Source organism: Martes martes (assembly GCF_963455335.1).
Source record: "Martes martes genome assembly, chromosome: 3".
NCBI classification, from domain to species: Eukaryota; Metazoa; Chordata; class Mammalia; order Carnivora; family Mustelidae; genus Martes; species Martes martes.
In genome coordinates this window covers 70,734,207-70,755,729 of record NC_137890.1, presented here as the reverse complement: position 1 = coordinate 70,755,729, position 21,523 = coordinate 70,734,207, and the positions used below count along the sequence as shown (strand labels likewise).

General features: G+C 40.7%; 1 protein-coding gene across 1 annotated transcript in view; it reads left to right on the top strand.

Annotated features, from left to right (window-relative positions):
- Positions 1-847: 847 nt before the first annotated feature.
- The window catches only part of LOC308340236 (uncharacterized protein), a gene marked incomplete at its 5' end in the record, with an annotated part of 66,393 nt that continues 45,717 nt past the window's right edge, over positions 848-21,523 (top strand). Inside the window, 2 exons of the mRNA XM_080799394.1 lie at positions 848-865; positions 2,079-2,570. Coding sequence (XP_080655520.1) covers positions 848-865; positions 2,079-2,570 — 510 coding nt within the window. The remainder of the gene's footprint in view (positions 866-2,078; positions 2,571-21,523) is intronic.

Genomic DNA, 21,523 nt, shown 5'->3' with positions numbered 1-21,523 from the left:
TCAATTCACAGCTTGTTAAGATGTGGAATGTATTAATTCTACGACGTTCTTGCAACTATGTCCCAAAGCTCTAGGACTTACATGCTATATGTGCCAATTAATATCCAAATTTCATAATGTATGTCAGCACTATAAACAATTAGTGTGGGGAGAAAAATGATGCCCTTTTTGCTGATAAAACAGCATTGAACATTGAACAAACATTCTTTGAGGGTCTACTGGGTCCCAGGCTCTGAGGCTGAGAAAAGGTTTGGGAACCGGGTGGGGGGGAAGGATGAATGAAGATGCAAATAAGGGGAAGGGAAGTAAGGAAATTAACAAAGCCCCTCTATATGCTTTCAAAAGGTATTCACAATCCCATGCGGGATGGAAGGAAAGGTGGAAAAAAAGGAAAGTGCTGTTGGTGTGCTGACAGCTGCATATTTGACAATACAAATAGGTAGCCCCCAGTTTTCCAGTTGCAGAGCCACTCTTCTATAAACCTAGAATTCAGAATTTTCCTGCCCAGACTCAATCGAGGAACTAAGGGGATCAGTTAGCTCTGTTGTTTGCTTGTTGTTTTCCCTTAGGACCTATAATACTCTTCCCAACCAAAATGTAGATCAACTCCAAGTGTAAAAACAGGTTCATTTGCTGTTGCTTAAAAAGCTTTTTTAGGTCAAGAGTTCTTTGCACTTCTCAGGAAGCTTCACAACTCACAAGGCTGATAATGTCAAGAATGTGGAACTCATAGCCTGGAAATGGAGTTCCATCCCAGCTCCATCACTCAGAAGCTGCAAGGTCTTGAGCGTATCCCTTCAACTTCTCCAGCTTCGGAGGAAAGAATGCACAAAGCTCTTTATGTACCATGAAGGCAGAAATGAAGGTCAGTTGCTGATACAATTGTTCCCTATGATAAGGCAATGAGTCTAGGTTTATATCAAGACCATTCACCAAAATCACACACTATACCAGGAATAGAAAAGACGAAGAGGAACTCAATTTTCACTTTTTAATTAGGCTGTGCCTCTTGAACTGAGCTCTAATTCACAGTAAAACTTGTCCTGTGAGTAACAGTCCAGCTTCACTTTCTGTCGCACCTCTCACACCCAGCATATCAGCCCTTGCTAAAATTTATGTACTCCAGCCCCTCCATGATTGTGCAAAAGTTCCCTCCTTTGGTTTTAGTACCCTAAGTCTGGCAATCTGGTTACCTCCCTGGAGTAACATTTACTGTATTGTACATAAAGACTACCCCCTCAATAGGATGGGAACTCCCTGAAGACAGAGCATGCATTATTAATCTTTGTACCCTTGGCAGGGTACCTGGTAAAGATGGACATGGCTTATTGAATGAATGAATGAACGGAGTGCATGTACATAAACTTCTGTCTACAAAGAACAGAATTGTGACATACCCCAACTATGTGTATATGTGGGTTAATCCAAAGCACTATTACTCCTGTTATATTTTGTAAGTCTTGAGATACAATTCAGATTCGTATCTGAAAGTTGTACAAATCAGTGCTTTTTAGTATACCTAGTTATGCAATTTGATAGTGGTGGCGCACATTTTCATTACCCTAAAGAAAAAAAAATCCTCCCCATTAGCGGTCATTCCGCATTCCCCCCCACAACCCCCACCTTCTAGCAACCACCAATCCACTTTCCTGCCTCCACGGAATTTTAATTAATTTCTTGTCACACAATATACATAGCATCAAATATCTGAGTGCATCCCTTCGCATGACTGAAAAGAAAGAAAACCCGAGGCAGCTTTGATTTGGTATACAGGTAGAGAATCAACCTCCTTGGTCTGTGACCTTGGACAAGTTGTTGAAGTGGATTTCGCTTCTTCGTAAGATGAAGTTTAGACGGTGTGTGAGGGCGCCTTCAGGTTAAAAAATAAACCAGCTAAAACAAAAAAGCAAAAGAAACCCTCTGGCTATAATCCAATACTCCACCCTCGGTAGCCTTTCCTGGGCTTCCTTAATAAATGTCTGTCATTAGGATTTCACACCGGAACCGCTGCAGCCCGCTGCCCTCCCCGCGAAGGGCCCTTCAGAAGATGTTTCCTCTTTTTCTTCTTGGCCGTCCAGTTATTTCTGGGCTGGCTGAGGAGGGAGAAACTGCAGAGCCCAGGAGCGGAGGCTCCGCGCGCCGTACCCGCAGGAAGCCTCGCCCAGCCCCGGACCCCACCCTCCCGCGGCGCCCCTGGAGAGAGGCGGCCGCCGCGCGCGCCACCGGCGCGGGAGGGGCGCGGCGCGCGGGGGCGGAGCCAGCGACTTCCGCAGCCAATCCCGGCGTCGGCGCGTCCCGGGGGTCCGCGGCTCGCCCGGCGCGCAGGGGGCGGTGCTCCGCTTGACAGTGGCGGTCGCCCGGCAGCGGAGCCGGGGTGCTGCGAGTGGAGCACAGCTCAGGGAGCGCGAGCGGCACAGGCGGCGGCAGCGGCACAGGCGGCGGCGGCGCCCGGTCCCCGCCGGATCAGGCTCTCAGCGCAGCGAAGTAGCCCCTCGCGGCGGCAGCGGCGGCGGCGTGCGGGCGATGCTGCGGGTCTCTTCGGGCGCCGGTGTCCTGGCCTCTTCCTAAAGGTACCCAACCCCGTTCGCCCCCTCGTCCGGGGCACCGCACCGATCGGCAAGTGGCTTTGTGAAGCTCTAGGCTACCAAGACCGAGTGGTGGGCTGGGAGCGGGGTGGGTGGGGCTGGGCGGGGCTGCGCTGTCTGGGCCGCTTTCCCCGCGAGGAAGAGGGTGGGGGCAGAGGGAAGCGGGGTGGGGGGAGGAGGGTTGTCTCGGGCAGCAGCTGGCTGCATCCCCATCCTCCATCCTCCTCCTGTCTCCATGTGATTTGAAAGAGGTCTTGTTCCGGGAGAAAGTTTGGTGCTGAGACTTTAGTAGCCAGACTCGGGGGTCCCTGAGGCCCGCACCTTGAAAGAGAGCTAGAGCACCCAGTTGAGGACGCCTGTGTTCTGAATGTGGTCATGCAGGAACCCATGCCACTTTCTGACCCAAGCAGCATTCCTGACACAGGCCCTTTCTTGAGGAAATTCCTCTGTGGGAATCTCCCTTCGGGAGAGGGGCATTGGGACACAGGGCATCCTGAGCCCCCACCTTATGGCTTTTGCTTGAAAACAGTGCAGCAGGTAGTCAGTATCCCCCATCTTCTCTCTCCCTAGAGTGGGCGCTACCAATGTCTATGCCCCAAGAGCTTCCAAATTTCAAGTCTAATTAAAGATCCCCCAAACACCAGTGTGTCCAAGGTGCCAATGATTACTCCTGTCAAATTTGAATAGTTTCTTAATGCCATATGCTTCCAATCAGCTCTCCTTGAATGCTGGGCGGGTGCTGTGGAGCACAGGAAAGGGAGGAGAAGTTATAGCCCCGCTTTTCGGATGGTAGATGGGAACAAAGAATACAGAACATGTGTACCCACTTGAAGATAGGAGAAAGTTTTAACCTTCAAAATAAGGTGGGTTAGGTGGGGATTATTTGCTTTACAAAACTTTCTCCAATGTAGAGAAATGATTAGAGGTAGAACTGAGTTTTACATAAGATTGTGGGAACGGGCCTATGGTAAAGTAGCTCAGAGTAGAGGTGGTAACATTTGGATATCCCTTTGACTTGAAATTAGCAGGTTTCAACGAATATATGTAGATTCTGTTGAATTCTGATCAACCTTCCTGATCATACACATGGATTATTAAGTTTACTTTATTCCTTCCTAACCAAGACATTAATACCATAAGACAACTTCATAATACCAATTTTTGTCCTCTGGAGACACCCTTAGCCAAGAACACAGACATCCTGTTTTGATCCTTAAGATTTACCCCCACACCAGGCAGCATAACCTCTCTGAGAACATTTACATCATAAAGAAAAGGAAGCTTCCTTAATGGTGACACAATAGTGTCCAAATACTGAGCACATACTACGTACCAGGTATATCACTAAGTTTTTACATAAATTGTGACTTTTTTTAAAAAGATTTTATTTATTTATTTGACATAGATCACAAGTAGGCAAAGAGGCACGCAGAGAGAGAGGGCAAGCAGGATCCCTGCTGAGCAGAGAGCCTGATGTGGGTCTCGATACCAGGACCCTGAGATCATGACCTGAGCCAAAGGCAGAGGCTTAACCCCCTGAGCCACCCAGGTGCCCCATAAATTGTGACTTTAAATCTCACAGTCAACCTGATGAGATATTATTACTCACCCTGTTTCAGAAACAAAAGAGATTATGTAATTTTCCCAAGACTATATGTCAAGTAAGTGATAGAGGTGAGATTTGAACCTGGATCTGTCTGATTCGCTGCCCTATGCTATCTCCCCCTACCCTATGCTATCTCCCAGCCTCTCTTGAGAGAGAGTTGCCATATTATAATGTAGTGGGAAATCAAAATATGGCAAATATTATGTCTACTGGCCTCTTGGATTCAAACCCTTTTATAGACTATTTTTCCCTCTGGAAACCTAACACTGTTTGCCTGTGCCCAACAAGTATTCCCTTCACCAAAGGGTAACCTCAGGAACTCTCCAGATTCCCCCTAAGCCCCAGTCCCCAGCATGTAAATCAGATGGGAATCTGGAACTCTCCAGATTCCCCCTAAGCCCCAGTCCCCAGCATGTAAATCAGATGGGAATCTCCAGACATACAACCTCCTTGTCCTTTCAGAGAGGTTAGTTCTGGAAGACAGGTAACCAAGTGTTTCCCTACTGCCACTTAAGGAGCAGTCTCTACCCTCTCAGTCATCCAAGTCTGTTTTAGCTCTGCACATGTAAGTACACACCACCAGTTGGCAGCAACACATCCCCTGCACTGTTCACACTGGCACACTCATCTTCCTGTACCAACTGTCAGAGAATTCCTGACATAGGCCTGCTTACTTAAAAGAAAAAACTGAAACAAGGTTGCTGGGGATGGTGTTATTAGTCCAGGGAATTCCTGTATTCTCCACTGCTGACCAGAAAGGAAATTAACATAGGGCCCCAGGAGCAGGAAGCAGACCTTCCCCATGGTGTGAAATGCCACGTGTATGGTGTTAGCCCATTGTCAATACTACTGAAGCTGTGTGTTCACCGCATAGAAACCTGTTTACCTGTTATCTTGGTGATGGGTGTGGCCACACACCTATTTCTGATTCCATTACTCACTTCTATACTAACACAGTTGTCACTGGCTGAATGGTATCAAAAATTGATGTCACGGTTGTGAAACAGTAAGTTCTGCAGCTGTGCCTAAAAAATTGTGTGTGTTGTAATCAACAGCCATTGTTTTCTCATTTCTCCTGCCTAGGTGTGTGTTTGTGTGTGTGTGTGTGTGTGTGTGTGTGTGTGTGTGTTTTCTCTCCCTTGGTATAGTTTTCAACTCTCTCTGGTTCCAAAATGATTTGAAGTACCAAGCCTAAAGAGAAATAGATGCATTTTTGAGCTGAGGCCATATGCTGCCTGGAAACATATCTGTGTAGTTGGCATTTTACTCATGTTACTCTAGTGCTAAGAACCGCAAAGTCCCGTATGCATGCTTTGGGATTTCAGATGGACTCTCCTGTCTAATTATTTCACTCCTTCCCCTGCAGCAGTCAGAAGGTTTGCGTTTAGAATACAGCCCCAGCACCTCCCCTCTAAATTCTGTAAACTGTAAGCCCCAAACTGGAACAGCGCTAATTAAAGTTGGGAAAGTAGAACACGAGGTTTGCTCATTGTCACACTCTTGGAGGAGAATGGGAAACATACCAAAAACATTGTGGGGGATATGGAGTGATGTAGTCTTCTTTAGAATGACTAGTGATCTATAGATCTATACCAAATTGATACTGCACAGTTTGCCTAAAGTTGGGTTTGTGCAGGTACCTCACTAAGTTAAAACTGTCCAGTATCAACAAACTTCTACTCTATTCTGTTCTATTTATAACACTTCTCATTAACTAGCTATCTGTTTTTATTTCCATATTTTGTCAAATCTAAAGTGTCATCAGTTATAAGAAATAACATTTTTATGTTACACAAGAAGACAAAACACTACCAATTATATTATAACATGTATTCCATCTTAACTGTCATCTTCCGTGATACTGTATGAATCAGTCACACTGCTCTCTCATTGCTTTCAGGCCTCCATGTGTTCCGTAGGTTTTGGTACTTTTTCCTGCTCGTTCCTTCATTACTGTTGCTTCCCTAAGCAAAGTGTGAGAGGCAATGGGTTTGCTATATCTCAGTAACACGCTGTAACAGATTCCTCTTCTGTGTCTTTCTTTTTTCAATCTGGTAAAGCATTTGGATCTTGCTTTGCAAGGTAATATGGAAATGCCAAACAAAGACAAATGTTTCCCTTAGTAATATAACATTTATGCCCCACTGCTCTGTTTCTGTGCTGTGGTGCATACACAGGAACATCTTCTTTCAGTGCCAAATCATCGCGGAATCTTTTTGAAAACCATTTAAATGGCAATTAAACAGAACACATGCAGAGCCAACAATGCCCATAATTTAGAAGCGATAACAAAATGAATAGCTGTGACCAAATTTATGCATGTGCAAAGGAATGACAATGGTACTGCTGAGTTATCAGCAGTTTTAAGATACCATCAATATTAAGACACATCCTGATTTCAGAGATGTTAAAATGTAAAAAAAAAAAAAAAAAAAAAAAGTGAAATATGCTAATCTGTGCCTCCTTCATCTCCTCAACCCTGTTGATTCATTTGTTCATATGGTCACTCATTCTGTTAGACCAAGCTCCAGGGGGACAAGGACTTTTTTTGTCTTGTGCTCTACCATATGTTAGCCACTTAAGGATAGTCCATGACACATAGTTAATCTGCTCAATAAATAAATATCTGAGTGAATGAATATCCTCCTGTGGAAGGTATGGAGGCACATCAAGTAGTTCACTACTCTCCTGCTAGTTAGAAGATGTATTCTTAAAATTATGACATTGACACAAATGCCAGACATTGAGAAAGGGTATAGGCCAGCATTAACTCCTTGATTTTATTTACAGACCCCTATTCAAAATATGTCATGCCATTACAAAGACTAGTTCAGGACAGAAGAAATTCCATTGTAGCTTTCATTAATCTTTGACCCCTGAAAGAATTTCTAACAACTTAATACTTTGATTCTTTCCTGCAATCCCAAATCATAAATTGCTTGAAATTTATACTTAGCTCAATTTCATGTACTTTTCCTATTGGGTATTTGAGAGTAACCAGGATTAATAGGCACATGCTTTTCCTTCAGTAGGCTCCTCTGACACAGGAATTCAGTGCAGGTGACCTTGTTTGGATGTGTATTTCTGAGAGAACATGTGTATTTGTATACACACACACTTTAAGGCCTTGCCTTGCAGTCTGCTTTTTAACCGCCCCCCACAAGTGGCCATCTTGACATTTTGACAAAGAAAAAGATGAAAAGGAAAGAGGAAAGCCTTGATAGGCAATACAGACCTCTGTCTGTCAGTGCTTCTTCCTTATTGCTTCCTAGTCAAGCAGAATGTCCTTCGAGGCCAAACAGGAAGCTCTATGAAGATGCAACAGAAGGAACTGGCAGGGGAACTTCACTTAGCAGCAAACTCTGAAGCAGTCATGAGGATCCAAAGTGAACAATTAGCATTGCCCAGATAACCGCACAGTCTATGAATGTGATAGCCAGACCTGCAAAGATATGCCCCGATTCCAGTTCTGTGAAACGTGGGACCTCCAAAACACAGTATGTAACCAACTAAGGTCGCTTGTGGGCTTCTAATATACATTGTCTGCTTGCTTAGGGATGAGTAAATGGTGTGTGTCTCTCCCCACACACAGGCAAAGCAGTGTGTGCTGCGAAGAGACCTGGCGGATGGATCAGAGTTGTCTCTTTCACATAACCGAAAATAATTATTAATTCAGTCTTTTTGGCTCTGCACTAAAGGAACTTATGTATAATTACTTTTATTAAGTATTGTTAACATGGCAATGACAACAATAATTTAAAGATTCTATTTATTTATTTAGACAGCTTGCATCCGCTTTCACCTGAGGGGGGAGGGGCAGAGGGCTAGAGAGAATGTCAAGTGGACTCCACAACTGAGCGTGGAGCTGACCGGGGGCTTGAACTCATGACCCTGAGTTAATGACCAGAGTCGAAATCAAGAGTCAGATACTTAACCCACCTGAGCCACCCAGGCTCCTCAAAGACAAGAATAATTTAAAACTTGTTTTTACTGAACACACAGGGTAAGATGAAAGAAAAACAGAAAAATCTTAGCTGCCAATTCTATGATTAATTAGGATGCTTTAATCATGTATGGTAAGACATGCAGACATGGAAATGACTGTCATAAAGGAAGGAATTTATTGTGCTCACAGATCCCTAGAAGCAGGAAGCACATAAGTCACGCAGGGCCACATGGAGGTGGAGGGAGTACAGAGTGAATGTGGGCAAGAGAAGGTAGCAGGAGAGGCAGGTTTAGGACTCAGTAATTTCAGAGAGCTTTGGAGCATAGAGGCTGTCTGTCCCTAGTTGTCTGGTACCTGGCCCTGGGGTGATTAGGGCAGGTGGACAGCAGTGCTGAGCATGAGGGTGGGGAATATGGGCTCTGGATTGATTGGTTTGCATATGAAAGGCACACTGGAAGGCAAATTATTTATCTCTAGGAATGAGCTCACCCTGTGAAGGGCAGTGCCTGCAGGGTCATCAGTATCCCAAGATGTGAGAACATCAGAATACAGAAAATAAAAGACATGGTTAATGTATGGGGATTTTTTAAATAGTCCAGTAATGAATTAGCCCCATGTACACATGGAGCATTCAGCCAAATGTGCAGAAATGCCTCGTTCCGGATCTGACACATGGTACTCACCCAGTAAACATTAATTACATCTGAGTTGTGGTACCAGATGGTCCAGCCATGCTCACAGTCAGCCTTTGCTGCATATTGCAGTCAGGTGTGCAGTGTTAATCTTGAGAAAAAGAAAAAAAAAAATGAGGAACCACACTACGTAAAGGATCCCCAGATGAGAGATGAGCCACCCAGGACCAAGAGGAGGCAAAACTGTTAAGTTGTTAAAAACATAAATGAACTCCTAAGCAAATACACCTTTAACTCTAAGATCTTAAAATCCAAAAGGTAATTATATGTTTGGGGTAATTCCTTACTGTGGATTTGGAATATCAGTAAAAGTCGGGAAACATGAAAATTGCAGGCAACTTATAGAAAGGTTGTTTCTGAGTAAAACTGGAGTTGCAAAGTGAATTGTGTATTGTAAATGTGCTCAGGAGCACACTTCTCAATGTGAGTTTCTCAAAATAGTACCAAACATATTATTCGTGTGGTGATAGGCCTCGGCACAAATGGTTCAAATATACCCGTACTTTCCAGATGCTGATGGAGGGTGGCAATGAGTTGGATGGATGTGGGGTTGGACTCAAGACATTACTTTAAAAAAAAGTGTTATCAAGGTATAGTTGACACACAGTGTTATATTAGTTTTAGGTGTACAGCATAGTGATTTGACAAGTCTATACATTATGCCATGCTTACCACAATGTAGCTACCATCTGTCACCATATAGCACTATGCACTACATTATATTCCCTATGCTGTACCTTTCATCCCTGTGACTTATTCCTTCCATAACTGGAAGCCTGTACCTCCTCCCCCACCTTTACCCATTTTGCTCATCTTCCTGTTCCCCGTCCTCTGGTAACCATTAGTTTGTTCTCTATATTTATGGGTCTGTTTCTGCTTTTTTGTTTGATTGTTTTGTTTTTTTAGATCTCACAAATAAGTGAAATCATATGTTATTTGTCTTTCTCTGACTTATTTCATTTAGCATAATGCCCTCTGGGTCCATCCATGTTGTAGTAGATGGCAAGGTCTCATTCCTTCTTGTGGCTGAATTTGTACACACACACACACACACACACACACACACACACACACATCAATCTCATCTTCATCCATTCATCTCAATGGACACTTGAGTTGTTTCTATATTCAAGACAGTGCTCTTTATGATGAATGATAGCAGTGCAGGAGGGTAGAAGTGTTAGGGCTCACAGCCAAGTAAATGAGATGAATTGTAGCAACCTCATGATTTCTCTTTATGTGGTTGGTTAATAATTATAATGTCTTTAAAGTCCAGTGACTTTTCCTTAGAATCTTGACCATGCATGTTAAGAAATAATAATGAAAACGTAAGTGGGAGCTCCATCTAATAATATAAGAAGGGTAATTTCTTCAGTGAAAACTCTGAGATTGCCTTCTGCTTACAATTCTTTCCATTTGTGGCTTTGCACACATCTCCTTAGCATTGTGTAAGAGCTTATCTATGTTGAGGGAAATTGTAGGGATGTTTTCACTGGAGCACAGCTGCTCCCCCATTGTTTCCAAACTGACATCATAACTCTTTAATTAAAGTAGCAATATTAGCCTAAATTAGACAATGAATGATTTTCTGCCTTGTTTATGTTGCTGGCCTAGATTTGATGTTGGTCAGGACACTCCTTGGGTTTATCCATACTAGTGAAATGTCTTTTAACCTAATATATGTTTTGAACTCTAGGCTTTTATGTCCTTTTGAACTCTGATTTCGTACACAATTTAGACCCATGTGAAAATGGAGTATTCAGTCAAACGAGATAATGTGCAGAAACATTTGAATCATCAAGAAAACTGATGATGAACAATTACATCTACACGAGAGCTGCATGTTGCTTTCAACATCAGTGACACTCATGAGGCCTTTGCTTCCTGGAGCCCTTTCTTTGTGTTGATGCATATAAGTGAGACCCCATAATGGGAGGGTGAGGTGAGAGGGGGAGCCTTTCTGGAGTTGTTCTAGGTGTTTGCATTCTATTTTAGCTTTACCCTTTATGAACTTGAATTGCACTCTTTTGGGGTAGAGTGGAAAGAGGCATATTCTCACTTATCTTATCAGCCCTACAGCCTAGAAAAGTAGCTATAAATGACAGGTGCTTAGTAAGTATTTGCTGATATAAAATATATTGTTTGGTTGACACTGGAATTCCCACCCTTCTTTGGCCTAAAGATTCTTATTAATTATGAAATAAAAGTTTCACATAATACTTTATACTTTGATAGGTAAATCATCAATAATGAAGCATCAAAAACATCAAAACTGAAATTTTAACAAATAGAAGTCATGTAGATAAACTTGGCTAGACAAATTAAAAAATCTATTATAAATGGGGGATTGGCTGGGTCACTCATTTGGTTAAGCATCCCACTCTTAATTTCAGCTCAAGTCATGATTTCAAGGTATTGAGATCAAGCCCCATGGCAGGCTCCACACCCAGATTTTCTCTTTCCCTCTCTCTCCCACTCCCCACTCCCTCTCTAAAAAAGGGGGGGACCATTACAAATGACTATTATTAAAATTCTATGAGGGGCACCTGGGCGGCTCAGTCATCAAGCATCTGCCTTCGGCTCAGGTCATGATCCCAAGGTCCTGGGATTGAGCCCCGCATGAAGCTCTACGCTCAGCAGCAGGAAGCCTGCTTCTCCCTCACCCCCTGCTTGTGTTCCCTGTCTCACTGTGTCTCTCTCTGTCAAATAAATAAATAAAATCTTAAAAAAAAATGAAATTCTGTGATATTGGATTGAAAACTATACAGACAAAAAAATGTATAGAAATTCCTGACTTTGATTTAGCTTACCTAGGGAACTTAATGTAAGACACAAATAAGCAATACTACTTTGAAGAAAATGTCAATTACTTAATGGAGTTTGCTAGAACAGTAAAAACAGAATAACATATTTGGTCATAACCAAGTACAGGTTTCTCCGGCTTTCGAAATTAGAGCATTCCTGTGAAACTTTTTGTAAGCCAAAAGAGTGTAAAGAGAAAAAGCAATTACCATTTTGTAAAAGTGAAAATCTTCTTCAGACTTCTTTTTGTTGGTGAAAACAAGTACAATGTAGGCCTTTTGTAAAAGCTTAGTGATGTAAAGCAAACCTTTGGATAGCAGAGGAAACCTGTGTTGTAATAAATTTAATAATAAGATAAGCCATAGTGCTAAATGTTGTAGGAAAAAAATGAAATACCATATGCATATAATGGATACTTGTCATTAAGTATTTGTCCAAACCCACAGGACAAACAGCACCAAGAGTGAATCATAATGTAAACTGTAGACTTTGGGTGATTATGATGTGTCCACATTGGTTCATCAGTTGTAACAAATGCACAACTCTGATAGGGGGTGTTGATAATGGGGGAGCCTATACATGTGTAGGGACAGGGTTATATGCAAAATTTTAGGTTCACAGTGTTACTGTGAACCTAAAACTGTTCTAAAAGTATGCAGTCTTAATACAAAAGAAAAGGAAAAGAAGGGAGGGAAGAAAGGAAAGAGGGAAGGAAGAAGGAAAGGAGGGAAGACAAGCATGTATTTATCCCAGGTCTGAAGGCCATGAAGATTTTTCTGAACGTTCATGTCATCTTATAAAATGTGATGCTTTGGAATATAGAAAACTGAAAAGCATTTAAATAAGGAAATATAATTTTAAAAAATTGTAAAAGGTAAAATGACCTGGGGTGAGAAAGAAATGAGAAAGAACACAGGTAATAAAAACTTACTTAATAATAACTTACTTACTAACTTACTTAATAATAACTTACTTACTTGCTAAAAAATCCTAAAAGGTAAAATGACCTGAAATGAGAAAGGAATGAGAAAGAACACAGGTAATAAAAACATACCTAAAATATGTAAGGCTGGCTCAGTTGGAAGAGCATGTGACTCGATCTCAAGGTCAAGCCCCACATTGGGGATAGAGATTACTTAAATAAATAAATAAATAAATATAAATATAAAAAAATAAAATAAAATATGTAACAAGTTGACATGAATATGGACTATGTGGCATGACTACTCAGATTCTGGTGTATGGGTTGAAGGAGATGAGCAGACATTTTGGACATTGATATACAAATGTCAGATCATCAAATGCTTATGTCCAGAGCATAAGGCACACAGATTAATTGCTACCATTTAAAGGTGTAGTTTGTGCTTTGACAAAATTCAAAAGTGATTTGGAAAATTGGAAGTCTGTGTCTACTGACTTCTTTTTCATTTGTTAAACTAATAAAACAAAAATAATAATAATCCTTGAACCACCACTAAAGAAGTTAGATCATAGGGACTTTATGCAGAAACCACTTAAGACAGAATTACATATAAGGATTTTCTTCTTTTACTTAAATGTTTTTCTAAACAGTAGAAATAAATCCAACAGAAGAATTCAGTATGGACACTCACAGGCTCTAAAAGCACATTAGATGCTTTAGTTTTGTCTCTTAAAAGCACACTTATCTGAAACAGCACTTAAGGTTTTGAAATTTGATCTCACTTATCTATAACAGTACTTAAAATTTGGAAATTTGGTCTCAGTGCTCACAAAATGTTCACTTCAGCAGTTTTTCTTATTTCTATAGTAACTGCAGGTGGAAACTGTCTCGGTAAGTACAGCATGGAAATGAAAAATAATTTTCTTCACTACGAAAATGATCAGAAGAAAGGTCAGAGGTCTCTTGAACAATGGCTACATTATCTTGGGTATGTTTTTGGAGTGGGGAGAGCTTTGATTCAGACTGACCTGGACTTTCCACCCCCTCATCCACAGAAAGAGGAGGGAATCAACACCTGTTGAAGACTGTGTGGCCAGTGCCAAGCCAATGGCATTACAATGTCTTCTTACCTCATTTCACCCTCACAGCCACCCTCTTACACCCTTTGTGTAATAGATGCAGTTATTATCTCTATTTTCCAGGTTAGGAAAACAAAGAACAAAGAGGCTAGATATTTCGCATAATGTCACTCTGATAGCAAGTGAATAAGTTGAGAGAAGAACTCAGAGTGTCTGACCCCAGAATCATGAATTTAAGCACCTACATAATACTCCCAGGGTGTATGCTTACATCTATCAGTCTTGGCTTTCTTGTCTCTAAAATGAGGCCACTGATTTCTACTGGGCAACTTTGTTGAGTTTGTAAGAGAATATATATAAAATATCTAGTGCATTAATGGCCTGGTACGGAGTAGTTGCCTATTGTTATTGCTACTCTTGTTGCTTTTGGAAATGACTGTAATGTGACAGTCTAGTGAAAATCCTAGCTATTTTTGTCTCTCAAATTTAGCCCAGTAATGTCCATTGCTATGGCAACCATTCTGTCGAGTCGTTTATCATCATACAGCTATAGGCACTTCCTTGCTGGCACCCACAGCCCAGTCTAGAACGTCTCTTCTCCTCTGGTACCTATCTTTTCTGCCTTACATGGAATGTCTAGATGACTAGAAAGCAGCAGAAGTGGAAACAAACACTTTAAAGTGGGAGCACAGATTGGCATTATTCTTTGCAGGAATTCTCTGTACTCACTCTTCAGAACAGTGGAATTAAATCCACCAAAAGTAGAACAAGTAGAGTGTTGAGATGCCACTCAATGCTCTGATGCCAAGAATTGGGGAACTCTTACCTTCATTTGCTATTGTTTTTCTTTCTTTTTTTCTTTTTTTCTTAACATATAATGTGTTATTTGCTTTAGGGGTCCAGGTCTGTGAATCATCAGTCTTATACAATCCACAGCACTCACCATAGCATATGCTGTTATCTTCTCAAGTAAGAAGAAAACCATTGGCAACCCTAAGTTTATTCTTGAAGCAATGACTAAATAGAGTGCACTTAATTACAGATTCCATGAGTTCATAAGTAGTTAGCCGATCTTAAACATTCTTGTAAATATATTGTAGCGAGTGAAATCTACATTGCATTCCTCCTGGCTTTTCCTTAAAGAAATCCTGGGGCATCTATTTGGGAATTTTTGGAAATCGGTTATGAAATTGCTTTTTTATTCCCACAGGTTCAACATCTTGGCTATGTGACCTCTGATTAATACATTTAAAAAATATCTTAACATACTTAAGGTACATTAAAATATATTTATTATGCAACTCATATATTCAGTGTAGAAAAATTTAAAGATTTAGTTAAATAGAAGAAAATAAAAGCCACCCATAATCCCACCTTCCAAATGCAGTCACTGTTTGCATTTTGCATGTTCCCTCCCATATTTCTTTTTTTCACACATTATACACAAAAAAATGGAATCATTTAATATACTGTTTTGTAAGTTGCTTTTGTCAGCTAACAAAATTTATCCCAAATGTCTTTCCATGATAGTAAATCATTATATAGCTTTTTAGACAAGCTGAAAGTTACCAGACCTTGGTCCTTGTGTTTTGAAACACCAGAAAAGCTTCCAATTAGCCCCAAGACTGAGGACTATGTCTGTCTCATACCCCTTTCTTGAGGAGTTTTAGAGTAGCCTAAGCTTGTTTTCACTTGTAGAGTAAGAACTCTACATCTGGATTCCTACCTCTTCCTGGTATTAGTACTCTTGTTATCATGAGCTTCCCATATTTTCATCATCTAAGGAGGGGTCTCAGAGTCTTCCTGGTGATTCTAACATGGAAGCGCAAATGAACTTTTTCTGCTTTGCATCCTCTGACAGATGCATGTGAGGAGACACACAACCCTGCCAACTGGCCTCTTAAAACAAAGCCCATCTGCGGATCAAAAGCTGCCATTCAGAATACTGACAGCCTCCCTATCTTATAATTTTAATTTCTACAGCTGGCTCTCAATTACTGCTTCTCCTGGGAGCCGAGGTGCCAACGATAATTGAAAGCCACAGATAATAACCAAACTTTATGATAGTTTAAATCTTCTTCCTAGCCATCTTTCAGCCAGAGCTGCTCACAAGCCAACTGATTTGAGTTTCTCCTCCATTTATTTTTCCTGATTAGCCCTTGATTCAGAGCCTAATGAGCAATGAGGTAGCCAAAATTTGGTTGTGGGAGAGACAAGCGGAACCCAGCCTGTCTTTATGCTCCTACAGTTTGAGTATGTCAGTCTTTGAAACCTTCAGTGTCTTCACTGTGAAGAGCACTAAGCAAGGTGTTTTGTATTAGTAGAATCAGGCATTTAAACTGTCCCTTCTTGGTTCTTTATCCAGATATTTTGTTCAAGAGCATATAGATTGCTTTTTTCTGTCTGGGTTCTCTAAGAGCCCATCAAAGCTCATCAAACAAGTTCCAACTAATTGGTGTTCTTTTATTTCTTTTTTTAAATACTAACTTAAGCTTCTCTTTCCTCATTCTGCCCTCTTACCTCCACTCTCCTGCAAAACACACATATATGTGTGTATACATATATGTAAAATACACACAAACACATTTTAAAAAATGAATCAGAGCCACCATTCTGTAACCTCCTATATTTGTGTTCTTTTACCTTCTCCATCAAGGGCCCCTAAGCCTTGAAATCACCAGCAACCAAGCGTGCCTCCACGCATGCTAGCATCCTTTCTCCCTGACCAGCACGGGGCACCTGCCTCACTTCTTTAACCCTCTCTGCTTCTTAAAGTCTCTTTCAGCATTTCCATTTCTCTTTTGCCCTTTCTTTCCTTTTGTACAATGTCTTTTTCTATTTCCCTGAGATTGTTGTCCTCAACAAGGACATGTATCTAAAAAAACAAACTTTAAGACCATGGTATTTCCTGTGACCATCACAGCTGAAGTCTCCCTAAACAGCACACTACCTGTTTACAAGATTTACCTTTTTTTTTTTTTTTAAGATTTTATTTATTTATTTGACAGACAGATCACAAGCAGGCAGAGAGGCAGGCAGAGAGAGGAAGGGAAGCAAGCTTCCTGCTGAGCAGAGAGCCCAATGTGGGGCTCTATCCCAGGACCCTGGGATCATGACCCGAGCCTAAGGCAGAGGCTTTAACCCACTGAGCCACCCAGGCGCCCCTACAAGATTTTCTTTCTTAAAGGAAGTCATTGGGCATTTGGTTTTCAAGGCATTCTTACAGCTGGTTGGGTTATATAACTGAAAGAAAGGGTTACTGCCATCTGGTTACATCATAGATGCTGAGAAGGGCCATTTTGATTTAGACATTGCAGAACACTTACTTCTGAGCATGTTCTCCCCATCTCTGCTTTATAAGTGGCTTATTCCTCAGCAGCAGGAGTGATTCAGGCCCTGTGGGACCACTCCAGCCTATTTGAATAAGCTATCAATAACATTAAAAGCCTTCCCAGACACTGATGTTTGCCAGCACTTACAGGCTAGTGCAAATTGGATGAGTGCCTTTTGGGTGTTTTCAGTTTCTCCTCAGTGTTTGTTAAACAGTTGAGGCATTTATCAGAAATGTCAATTGGACACAAACACATTATAGTATGTGCTTTTAATTGTATTTGTACTGAAACTTGATTCAGGAGAATCAAGTAGAACTTGATTTCTCATTGGATCATGTCCTTAGCACCAGAAAGAAATACTGGCAGCGTTGAATAGAAATTGTATGTGAATTATCCCCATAGAGTAGAAGACAGTCAAAGCTGGCACAGCCTCTGGACCGGGTGTGAGGACTGTTGATTAAGAGACGGACAGAAGGAGCCCAGGGTCTGCACCCTCCTCCTTTAATCTCCTGCCTGACAGAGCACCCCAGGCCCACTGGCCCAGCCAAGGACAAATGCCAGCTGGACCCTGAATTAGGGAACAAGAAACAATTCAAAGTTAACAAGGGACCCGAGGAAAATGGCGGAGGCACTATTGACTTCATTTGTAACCTGGGTGGGATTCAGAACATCAGTGATTTCTCCCTTGAAATTTGTGTGAAACATGGGCAACATGTATCTTCTCTTTCTTTTTCTTTACTTTTTTTTTTTCTTTTTTGGAAGAGAGTCTATAGCTTTGATCAAGTTCTTACAGTAGTCCATGGCCAGAAAGTGGTTAAGAATAGCAGCGGTTCTAGTTTTTCTCCCCTCGTGTGTAATAGCCTCTTCTTTGTTCAGGTTGTCCTGAAAGAAGTTCGAGATGTTCTAAACCACCCAGTTTCATCATCTATGGCTGGGGAAAGGGGTGCTTTTAAATCCAAATCCTTACCTTCCTGAGCACCCAGTGAATCCAAGAAATTACAAAATCCGGTGGGGGGGAGTCTGCTCTGTGAGGCTGAACAATATGGAGGGTGATACCATCCACTGCCAGTGTGGTCTGACAGCTGCAGAAGACGCTGGATGGTATGTTTGAGTGTGCAAACTGGGCTGCTATCTCTGAATGGGTTCTGTGAATGGACCTTTATTATTTGGGCAAAAGTGGGCATAAATTCCCACAGCTTTGTTTATAGCCCTAAACAGCTGAAGGTGCAAATATAACTTCAGAATCCTAAATTCTAAAATGCAGCCTACTAACTACTAACAGTACTTTTAAAAACATGTGAGCTTTGGAATCATAAGTGTAGTAAGAATTAATAATAACTCATTTTGTTTTTCACTCAGCATAGAAGTTCCTCAAGTGTAATGATACTGGTCAGTGGGAAGAATGGGTGCTTGAATGACATATATAAATTAAACAGAATCCCCTTTTAAAAAAGACTAGTGTAGATAAAATAACATCTGAAATAAAATAAATGTAAATGAAATCAAGTCATAACCAAGTCCTGATTCAGATGCAGTTAGGTTTTTGAGAGTTGAAGGACTGTCCTTTATTCTGCCACACCCTGTTAGTGATCAGCTGGCACTAAATATATGATTTTTTTTACTTTTGGAAGTTTTCTAGTAATATCTTAATAATGGTATTATCATCAGTATTATAGAGAATGCTCAACCTTATTTTAAAATGGAGATTTATTTTGCACTAATTGGCTGAATTCCCTTCTGCTGACCCTTTGAACTATCAGGTCTGCTCCTAAATTTTATATGAGAACTTGAGTGTAGTTTCTGGATTTTTGTGGATGGATTTACTTATTTGCCAAACTTTGCAAGGTAGTCTCTGTTTTACTTGAACATGCTTTAGGTAAGAGGATATACTTCACTAAACAATTTTCATTGAGGATTAACCAACCAAAGCAGAAGAAGGTGATGGCAGACTGACGTTAATCTCATTATCCTATAGTTGATTCTGAAGCATTACCCCATAAGTGCCAAATAGATCCCTCTGCTGACAAATAGAATGCTTCCTTTGGCATCAGCAGTAGCTTGGTGTATCTTTTTTGGAGGGCCTATGTAAAGTCTGTCACTTACTACTTAACAGTTACAATAAGCCTCATTCATCTACCACTATAGGGAACATGTTGTAAATGTGTTAGTTTTTCAGATAATTTAATCCTGCTTTGTCCAGAGTCTCTAAACCAAGACTCTCACTTCTGTCTTCTGATACAAAGAGTAGGGAAGTTAATTTTCCGTTTTCTGGATGGCTTGGCCCATCTGTGTGAACATGGGGATATACCTTCTGGGGCTGTAAACCTGTGTATGTGGGACCATTTGTCCAGGAAGCTAAGTTACCCCAGATGTTTGTGCTTTCTGACAGCTTGCTCTGATTTTTATGGACCTTTTCCTCCACAGATCATCATGGTTACTTTCCATACCTGTCAGAGTATATAATACACATCTATTCCCTACAGTTACCTGGATGGCTCCATTACTTATGTTACAAAGAGCACTTTAAAAATGCTGTTCTTTTAGAAAGAGTAAGAGAGTTGGACTGACAACACTTAATTCAGGTGTTTGCTGGTTTTAATTATTCTCAAAATGGGTTAAAGAATAGCTTCTAGTTCATTATAATGATACAGGTAAAAATCTAGAGTATGTCTTACAATTTTTAAACTTTGAGCTCTTTAGAAATTATAAGTCAAAGTCTCTTATTCAGCTTCATCTGAAGTCAGTCTACTTACTAATTACACCTTAACCAAAAATGTTGGCTTAATTTATATTGTATATAGTGTATTGTAAATAACATGAATGATAAGATAATGCAAATAAACAAGCCTAAAGGGGAAATAAAATGAGACTTTTGGAGAGCTGACATCATTATGCATGGGAATGTAACCTTTCATTAAGTACAGAGAGATTTAAATATCTTTAGAGTTGTATGTCTCCCAGAATTTAAGGTACTGGCCACACACTAAATGGCTTCATGACTTGGTTTCTATATATATTCCTACAAAAAATCATCTTTTCTAGTACATGCTTAATAATCAAAAAAGTAATTTTTATTTATTTTCACATTAATTAATTATTTTGTGAAATGGAGGCAATACCTCCATTATTCAATACACTTCCCAATTTTTATTTATTTCACAGTGCTTTCTTCAGCATTATAAATAGATATACTTTAGCCCATAAAAAATTAAACTGTAGCCTGCTTGCTTAAAACTTCTGTCCAGTTGGTGACAGTGACTGTAAATAGTATAATTAGATGTTATGTAATGAGATAAAATATATTTCAGTTATATAGAAAAATCTTATCGCTACAGCAGCTTCTCCTTTCATCCTAGAGCACCATTAAAGTTGTTTTTGTTTTAGTTTTCCTTTTCAGTTCCACACTAGAGTTGTTATTAGTCTTTTTATTTTTCCATGAGTACCAGTCACTGGTGATACGGCAGTTGATTGATAAAACTGATTACTCTGCATGTGTAAACCAGATAATTTAGGTCCCCAAACCATTCTCCACCAGAAATATTTAGTTGCTTTTCTCTACTAATAAGTTCATAGCGTAGTTATTAATCATGTTATATTTCAGATTTGTTTATGGAATAAAATTGTTGTTTTCTTATAACAAAGTGATCAGTCTATCTATTCCAACAGAAAAAAGTATAATCATCCTGTACTGTCTAATTTCACCTTCCCTGCTGTTTACCAAAATAACACATCTATTCACCTCCCTCACAATCAACCTGCTCTTGGGTTTACTGTGTGAAATCTCTGTCCAGTGTGTGAGGAGAGCCAAACCGTCCAAACAGTGGTCACCAGCATGAGGATATGATTTGGGGGCTGACTTTGAAGGCACTGGAGCAATATAGAGGTGTGGTAAACAGCAACAAAGAGGTAGGAAATCATACTGCTAAACAGAACCCTTTTTCTGGGCAGTATAATCTGAATCAGACAACCCCAAACATTGCTCCTATGCGTGGTAACTAATCCCAACCCCAGCATACGGATCAGCACCCAGCACATAGTAGGGCTGAGTTTTCTCATCCGTAGAATAAGGATTATGATACCCATGTCACACATTTGTCATGAGGGGAAAGCAGGAGAATATTTCAAGTGGCTAGAGCTGTGCCCAACATGTAGTAGGCTCTTGTTATAAAAATAAAGTCAGAAACTCATAACTAATTTAGTTATGTCTTATTGCAGGCAATTCAGTCTCTCCGCCTAGGATGGTGATGGAAGACAGATAGGGAAGCCTTGGCATCAGTATTTTTAAATTGTTTCTGAACTCTAATGAATGCTTTTATGTTCCTTGGGGTCTGGGCGTTTTAAAAACAAATGTCATTCGGAAAAAATTGAAAGCAACAACATAGATTTCTACATAGCAGATGGCCTGACGGCAAACTCCTTCTACATAACACTCCCATTTCCAGGAAAGTTCATTGAGACATCTGGTTGAAACCTCTCTAACATGTCAGAACCTGACTGACCTTGTGGACCCATTGCCAGGCCACTGCTTTCCTGGGAGGATAGCCTGTCTTCCCTCTGGG